This window comes from Dermacentor variabilis, chromosome 7 (genome assembly GCF_050947875.1).
Source record: "Dermacentor variabilis isolate Ectoservices chromosome 7, ASM5094787v1, whole genome shotgun sequence".
In the NCBI taxonomy this organism is placed as follows: Eukaryota; Metazoa; Arthropoda; class Arachnida; order Ixodida; family Ixodidae; genus Dermacentor; species Dermacentor variabilis.
Window position 1 is genome coordinate 164,653,290 of NC_134574.1, and position 8,542 is coordinate 164,661,831.

General features: G+C 44.0%; 1 protein-coding gene across 1 annotated transcript; it reads left to right on the forward strand.

The window, feature by feature from the left end:
* The first annotated feature begins 154 nt into the window (after positions 1-154).
* LOC142588412 (distal membrane arm assembly component 2) lies at positions 155-5,738 on the forward strand. The gene is made up of 4 exons (XM_075700109.1): positions 155-860; positions 2,604-2,824; positions 4,247-4,409; positions 5,409-5,738. Exons 1-4 carry the CDS (start codon positions 535-537, stop codon positions 5,677-5,679), a joined length of 981 nt encoding a protein of 326 aa, XP_075556224.1. The 5' UTR covers positions 155-534; the 3' UTR covers positions 5,680-5,738.
* Positions 5,739-8,542: the final 2,804 nt, after the last annotated feature.

Genomic DNA, 8,542 nt, shown 5'->3' on the forward strand with positions numbered 1-8,542 from the left:
TTTGGGTTCTCTTTATTATTTGCTTTTATTAACTCTGACAATTTTATGTGTTGTAATAAAGTTATTTTGCAACATTATTTGCAGATTTTTTTATTTTTAAGGTGAAGAAAAAAAACGGCTTGACAGCCGGCCAGGGCCGGCTACGCCAGCATGCACCGCTATTTCGACGTCCGTCCTTGGCGTGTAAATTTTGCTATAAACCATGTGCAAACCACGACACGATATAAGCCGTGTGTTGTGACATGGAACTATTCCTACGGTTAAATTACTGCTGATATTTTTGCCGGTGAATTCCCTTCTAGCCGCGCTCCCTCGCAGAAAAGTGCCCCTCTTTCGTACACGCTGGTGCTGGCCGTTGTTACGAGTAAACTCTGGTCAAAGCGTCAGCCCCGCGGCCAGTCGTTTGGCGTCGTCGACACCATTCGACCGGTTTATTTCGAGAAACTGGATCGCCGCGTTACGGCTGCGTTACGGTGGGAAGCTATGTAGATTTTGGTAGAGCTCATTTCCTCGTCGACACCCTCGTTTCCGACAATGCTGCGACGTCTTCCCAGCATGCTGACCACCTCCGCTGTTGTGGCGAACCTCGGGAGCATGTCGCTACGAAGCACTCGCTGCCTCAGCAGCCGTGGAAACATTGAGTGGGAGCATAAGAAGAAACAGAGGCCCATCAACATAAGCGATGACTACGTGGCTACTGACTCGGCGCCCAACATGCTCGAAAGGGCGGGCTCGTTTTTCAAGGGATTGAGCGTCGATTTTGCGTCCTCCTTGCAAAAGATGCCGGCCTTCTTCACGCGGGAAGCTGCCTTCGAGCGCAAGCTGTATCGCGAAAAGATGCAGCGTCTGTCTAGCCAAAAGTGCGTACGCTGAACTTCTCGTCGAGGTGTTGTGTACATTGTTTTTGTTGTTGCTTTTTTTCTCCCACACTGAGAAGTTCTGAAGGTCACTGTTCTACACGCGCAAGAAGAAGTCGACGACAGGCGCTCGCGCGTGTGTATGTGTATGTGCGCGCACGCGCCCTTTCGTCTGACGACTATGTTTAACCAACACGGCCAAAAACGGGCTCTGCTGAAGCACATATCATCTGTAATGACAGGGGAAGGCCAGAAATGCTGCTACACTCTCACAGTTTACCGCTATTAGGCTATTACTTGCGTATAGATTCTAGTGTAAGTGGTCCCGATATATACATTACTGTTTTAGTGGGCAAACTAAACGTGGCTTCAGATGGAGTCACGCTACAAAAGTGGGCAAATAACCTTACAAAGCTCAACATCGCCTCAACTTCAAGCGAGATTTGATGACTTCATTCTCTCTCGACCTCATTCTTTAACATGAAGTCGAGTCTCTTAGCACAATGTCATTTTGCGAGTCTGAAGTTGTGTGCTGTGTTCCTATGCAAACATATTCCTATGCCTCTGACACAGGAGTCTCAAAGCCATGAAACTGCATTGCGTGTGATGCTTTGTGAATTTTTTTCTTGATTAAGGGTTCCAGCTGCATAATGTGCCATGTCGTCATCTTATGGCTTAGGTAACTATGCCGAAATGTGGATAACTGTACAAAAATGTAAAAATGTGCATCAACCAAGTCAACTAGCGAGATACCACCAACTAAATTGTTTAGGATGAGCAGATATGCACCTAAGCAGCTATGGAACAAGGTGGCCTCAAAACTAAACCTAGCAAGCATTTGGCTTCACTGAACCACAAATTCACATGTAGGCTAAGATAAACATTGTTGGCCTCATTCTCAGGATTTCTAGCATTTTCCAGCCTTGTCTCTCTCTGTTAGGTTGAGATCTGACATTGCTAGGTTGCCTATCTTTGCTGTTCTTGAGTAGGAGAATTGCAACGCAAATGGATGGGACAAGCAAGGAACACGAAAGCGATGCAGACATAGTTCCTTGACTCGAAGCCATTTTTATTATTATAGAGAGTGTTTTTCTTGTCCCGTCTATTTGCGCTGCAATTCTTGCACTCAAGAACCATGTGCCAACTAGCATGAAAGAATTCTTCTGCACCTTTGCTGCACTAATGGAAATGAGCATGTTGGCCCGTTATTTATAATGTTTAATTTCATTTTCCATTCTTATTTCTGTATTGATCTCGTGATTTCTGCAGTGCTCACAAGAAAAAACGGGGATAATGGAAATGAAAGTACACAGGATAAGCACCGAGTCTCAACTACATCCTCTGCACTTCCTTTTCTGTTGTCCCGATTTATTTTTGTGAATGGTGCAAAAATCGCAAGATGACTAATACATACCCACTTGCTCAGTATTTTTTTTTTTTTTCTAGTCTTTCCTTACCATTCGTCACACCAAGTGGTAACAGCAGCTCGCTTGTGTCCAAGCCAATGACAAAATTGAAATGGAATACTTGAAGCCCCTGATATAGCTGCAACTTGTCTTGCAAACTGCAAACTGGACAAAGCTAAGTTGCTGCAGTTAAATAAGAAGAAAGCACTTGTACAGTGTAGTTCTCTGTGTATGCTGCATGTGCCTTGGGAAGCAGTGACATTAAGTGCTTGGGACAACCACTGCCCCTCGTGTAATGGAACCTGTGGGTTCCTGACACATTATTTTCATGCCCATTCAGATTCTTTGCAGAGCGCCACGGTATCCTGGGCCCTGATCTAGCAGCTGCATCATTCCTTGTATTCCGAGGAGCACTTGTCAAGTTCCATGGCAAGGACGAGTGGTTCATGAAGAGAAAGGATGACGAAATGGGCCTTCCTATAAAGTATGAACCAGGCTGGGTCATCGAAGCCATTGATGCTGCAAATGCTGAGCTCTATTACGAGGGCTTGGACAATCTCAGTGAGTGTCGAGATGTCATTGCATAAAGGGCGGGGCATGTTTCTCTCCATTGTACCCACCGACATCAAATCAGAATAGTGTGCCACTGTGTGTTTGTAGCGGCGGTGTACGAATAGAAAAATTTGTGAATCAAGGAAAAACATGCGACAATGACAACCTCCAAATACTGAATATTTTCTCATTTCTGAACAAAGTGAAATACAGATTTGATAAGAGTGGCAATACGGGCTAGTTGATAGTTACATCCAAATTTGTGGTAGTGTCGACACAACACAGACATCAAAGGCCCACAAGACTGTACACAGCCCTAACTTCCTACAACAACCACTGTAGTTCTAACTCTTGCTGTGACAGGGTTTGGGTACGGACTAGCTGGTATTCCATTGCAAACAGCACGCACATAGAGGGACCAAAAGAACGAAGAAGACAAGCTTGTGTTTGTTGTTCTTTCGGTCCCCCTGTCTATGCACGTGCTGTAAGTGATGCTTGCTGTAACAACTGTTATCAGCTTCAGATGCCATCATGTTGGAACGAAACATGCATGTAGCTAATCAGGAGCCCTATTTTGTAACCGTTCTATTTTTCATTCTTTCTACCCACAAAGCTGCACCCCGCTATCACCATTATCAGCCACTCGGTGGGACGGCTGATAAGAAATTAATGACAACCCTTTAAAATCTCTACTGAAACATTTCGTATGCTATTCCAATAATTCCCTAATATTTTCCATATGCTTTTTTTATATTCTTACGGAATCTATATGCATTCCACATAGATTCAGTGCAATTTTCATTACAATCATACGAAAAGATTATGTAGTTACTGGAGTGCATATGGAATGTTTCAGTAGGAATATGTAGTTACTTGAATGTGCAATCTGTTTTCACTGCAAATCGGTTCTGCAGAGGCCTGCTGTAAGGTAACGGAAATTTCTTCAAGAGAAAATTGTCACCCACTCAACTCTAGCATGAAGCTACAGAGGAAGCCCAGATAGGTTTCTCAGAAAGTTTAACAAAAATTCAGCTTTCTGGGAATTGAACTCAGTACCAATGCCTTTCTGTTTGTGTATGGGTATGTCCATGAGGGCATGTGTATGTATGGGTTGCATGGTTTTCCTTTGCAGCAGCCTGCCACTGTCAGGTGATGACAGTTTTCCCTTCTACCTGCATTCACTATGTTGTTCATCATTAAGCATTTTGTGTCCCCAACATTCAGCATCGGAAGAGGAATTGTACCATTGTCACAAATATTAGTAAGCATTGAAATATGTGCATGTTACTGAAAAAGAAATTGATCACCACTCGTTTTTCATTCCCATCTAAAACAAAGAATCATAGCCTGCAATTAGAATTAAATGCATTGTATACCGCCTACTTGTTTCAAAACTATTGTGTTCATTTTCTTTTTTTCCCTTGTCTTCAGCGTGTCTCGAGGGTTTGAAGACTCTACGGCTGGCTGGCAATCCAAACGTTGATGACTGGTTTCTGGACAGACTGAGCCAGTTCAAGGAGACCTTAGAACATCTGGACATATCTGGGTGCCCCCAGATCACAGAACACGGCTTGGCTGTTTTATACAGGCTGAGGTGAGGCACCACATCCTGGTAACTTTTCGTGGATGCTGGCTACGTTAAAATTGTGTGAAGGAAGCTGAGCTGCAGATTCGTCACATTGTTGAACTGCGACTGATGCAATATTTTTGACTCGTCATTCTTCTTGAAGGTCCAAGCCCTCTAAAACCTTAAATTATTGGCAAAGCACCGGAGCAGCCTAAGTGACTTGTTGCAACGCTTTTCTTTATGAACCAGTTTCAGTAACCTGTAGGTGGATGTGTCATGGACCATTTTAAACCGCATGACACGCTTACACATGTCACCATTCTACAATCACTGCAGCTGCCACAAGCTGGCATAGCCAGGAGAAATGCATGCAGCACTTTGTTAAATGCAAGCTATATGCTCCTTTTTTTTTTTTACCTTTTTACATGCAAGAAGCTTGTGGCAAAGTTTCTAAAACTCCGAAAATATTTATCAGTTCTCCTTCAAGATGTTCTGTTTTACACGTGTCGGTAACTTTCTTCGTTACAGAAAAATTGTGCCGAGTTGCTTACCGATTTTTCAGACATGGAGAGGATTGTGAAAACATGTCTGAATAATTGGGTGTTTTGGAAGAACAGGTTCCAAAAGGAAAACAAATTCTGTTTATGGCAGCAGTACAGAAAACTCATTTAGATGGTTGATTCATGTCATTGATTCAATTAAGTAATACCTAGATGAAATGTTAATATAGACAAGAGCTTCACATTTAGTAAGCAGGGTTGCAATTGGGGCTAGTTGGTTATAGTACATTGTTTTTGATTATGCGCTGTTACGCAAAGGGCCAACTTTGAAACTGGACAGAAACTGTGTCTGCTGTATGGTGTGTGTTTCTCTCCAGTTTAAAAGTTGTCCTTTTGCATAACAGCATGTAAGTTAAAACTATCACATATAGTGGCTTTTTGCATTTGCCTGTCACATAGCTTGGTGTGAATTGCCCTCGCGAGTCAACTTGGGGTTTCTCTTGGCACATTCTTCCATGGCTCGCAGGAAGTTAAAGACCATAACACTGGGCCACTTGTCTCATGTTAAACACCTCAAGCTGGTTGGCTTAATGCTGGAGGAAGCCATACCTGGCTGCAAAGTACTTGGCATCAATTATATAGACTCAGATGCATCATCTGAGCAGGCGAAGGAGTCGACGTCCAGAGAAGCCCATCAAAACCCGCAGGAACGACCAGAGCAACTGTTTCCATCGGCAGAAAAAACGGAAAACAATTTTGAAGGATCCGAGACAAGAAGCGCTAAGCAGAGCACATGAAAAGCTTCAGCAATGTAAATATTAGAAGAAATGCTAAATTAAAATTTCTCTTTGTTGAAGCTGTCCTGTCTGTTCATATTTTTAGAGTTCGACTGTGTCTACATGAATCATCGAGGGAGCACTCGGAAGTGAAACATTTTGACAGAATTGCATGTCTGGTTGGGTTAATTATGATGTTAACGCCTCCCACCAGAAAGTGGGATTTAAACAGGGCATTTCAAAGCCAGCTCAGCTCACTCCTCCGTCATTAGATGGCAGTGTATTGTAGGTGATCTAGGCGGGTACAAAGACTGGACGAGCCAAGATGTCTGCACACTGCACAGGCCTGCTTTATGAAGCCTTGGCCCAGCCAGGGCCTGTGATACCAAGCCTGGGTCCGGGGGTACATGACCGAGCGCAGCCCCGCCCCACGAGCGGCCAGTCCCGGGGCAATTTTGCGTGTATACGTGGGCTTGAATAAAGGGAAAATGAGACATCCACCCGTTTTGTAGCAATTGCTACAAAGGAAACCCAACGGGTTCCTCGAAAGAAAAGCCTCATAGTTGAAGAAAAATTCGTCCTGGTCCTTGGATGAATTTTTCTTCAACTATGAGGCTTTTCTTTCGAGGAACCCGTTTGGGTTTCCTTTGTAGCAATTGCTACAAAACGGGTGGATGTCTCATTTTCCCTTTATTCATTTTTTCTCTCCACCTTGCGGGTTTCCGCAGAACTACTACGTCATACGTGGGCTTCTTTCACACTCGGGAAAACACTTTCACATAGCACATTTGAGCAACAGAAAGCTGTATCGAGAGTTTTTCATGTTGCTCTACAATTTTCTTAGAACATTACCTTGGTTCTGTCCAGCTATGTGGCATTCACATATTTTTAAACTCTGGCTAAAGTTAGCTGGATACCCTGTATATATTAACATGCAAATTCATGTGCATACAGCATAAAATAAACGAACGAGTAGAAGGAGACACCCCTTGCGTTAGCACTAAAGTAATATATAGTTAAACCTCGATATAATGAACTTCAATATAACGAAATTCTCAATGTAACGAAGTATTTAATTTTTAATAACCTCTTGTCCATAGAACATGTATCTAGAACCTCACTATAGCAGTGTGTTTGTATGATATTTTATTATAACGAACTTTCACTTCTCCAGCAAAGGCAATAAATGAAAATTTCCGCGTACGCAGATGGTCAAATGCTTGAATTAGAAGCGGCTGCTTGCAAATGGCACCTCTCAAACCACGCGCACACGGCGCAACAAGAGTGATCGTGGCAGTGAAGCCACCCCCATCATGTTCCGAATAAAGTCTAAGATCTTATCGTGCCCCGCGCACATTGTGCTTTAGGTGCAAGTGAAAGTGTGCAAGAGTGAGAAAGAAAAATGGTGGCTTCGCAAGTGCTCCCTTCTTGCGCGAGCAAAGGAAAAGAAGGGGGGGGGGGGGAGCTCATGGTAACCCGATCAAGGGCACATGAAGGGTGGGGATAAATGGGCCCGCGCCTCGGCTGTGCATGGCTGTAAGCTTGGCTGAGCACATACGCAGCCGCGCACCCTAATTTCGAGGTAATCTGCCACACGTGCAAAGAGTGGGCGTGCCGAGACGGCATGGCATCATGTAAGCTGTCCTTGCGTGCGTTTAGAATTGGTGGTTGCGTACGTAATCTTGAGTTTCAGTGACCCGTTGGAGCGAGAGGCAGACGAAGCATTCTCTTCCCGTTGCCGGCGCTTTTCATGATAGCGTCGTCCCAGTGCAGGCGACCCTATCAGCTACTGGGGCAGACTGCACGCGAAAGCGTGGCTGGCTTCACGTAATTCGTACAGCCAATGTGAAGAAATTGTCGACATGGCAGAAAGCCATATCATTTGTTGCCGACCCCCAAATGCATCACAGTGAATTGTTTTTGCATTCAAATTTGCTTTTTTCGATTCCCTGGTAATTCGGAAAATTCTGCGGCCCAATTCCATGTAAAAAACATCTATCAGCGGCTGTGCTTATTTGCATAAAATGTCAAATTTCAAAATGAAATTTCAATATAACAGCAAATTGCTGATTTCACCTACTTCATTAAATCGAGATTTAACTGCAATAGTATCAAGAGTTGTAATTGTGCAATCGCAAAAGCACTAACAGGGAAATGGTTTAAAGGGACACTAAAGGTTACCAGAAACTCAAGTTAAAGTGGTAGAGCAATGTTCTAGAACGTCTAAGGCGTCAATATAATCGCGAACAGAGCTTTAGTAACCGAGAAATTGAGGTAAATGCATGACACGATTTGAGACCCCCCAGCGACATTCCGGTACTAGCCCGATGACGAAAGGTCTCCTCATAATTTGTGTTACTAATACTCAACTACTCGTATTAAAAATATCATTTCATTCGATTATAAGCCGGAAAAAATGCTACTTGTCTACGTCTATTCGATTCTAGGAAAAAATAACATTTTGACGTTACCCTTCAGTAATATGGGTGTTCGAAAGGTTTCGTTTCGCTCGACTCTCGTTTCGCTCGATCGAAAAGAAAAAAATTTCGAATTTCATCTGCGTTTCTATTTGAAAAAGTATACAAGAGCCACCTCTTTCCACGTGTCAGTTCAGCTTGGCACAGAATGCCTTGGACCACGCAATGCATAATGTTTGCGTGTGCTCAAAAACACACCTTAGGCCCTTTATTGAGCAGGCTTTAGTCGGGCCCGGGCCTACGGAAAAACGCTCCGGATGGCTCAGCGCGCAGGCCAAGCCTGGGCTTTCGGGTCAACCCGGGTCTGTGCAGTGCTCTACTCTCTTCCCGTGTGGCTAGTGTTGGAGGTTGCGTAATTTCAAGAGTCGGACAGTGAGAGGCAGCCCGAAGCGGTCGCTCCCCGAGGC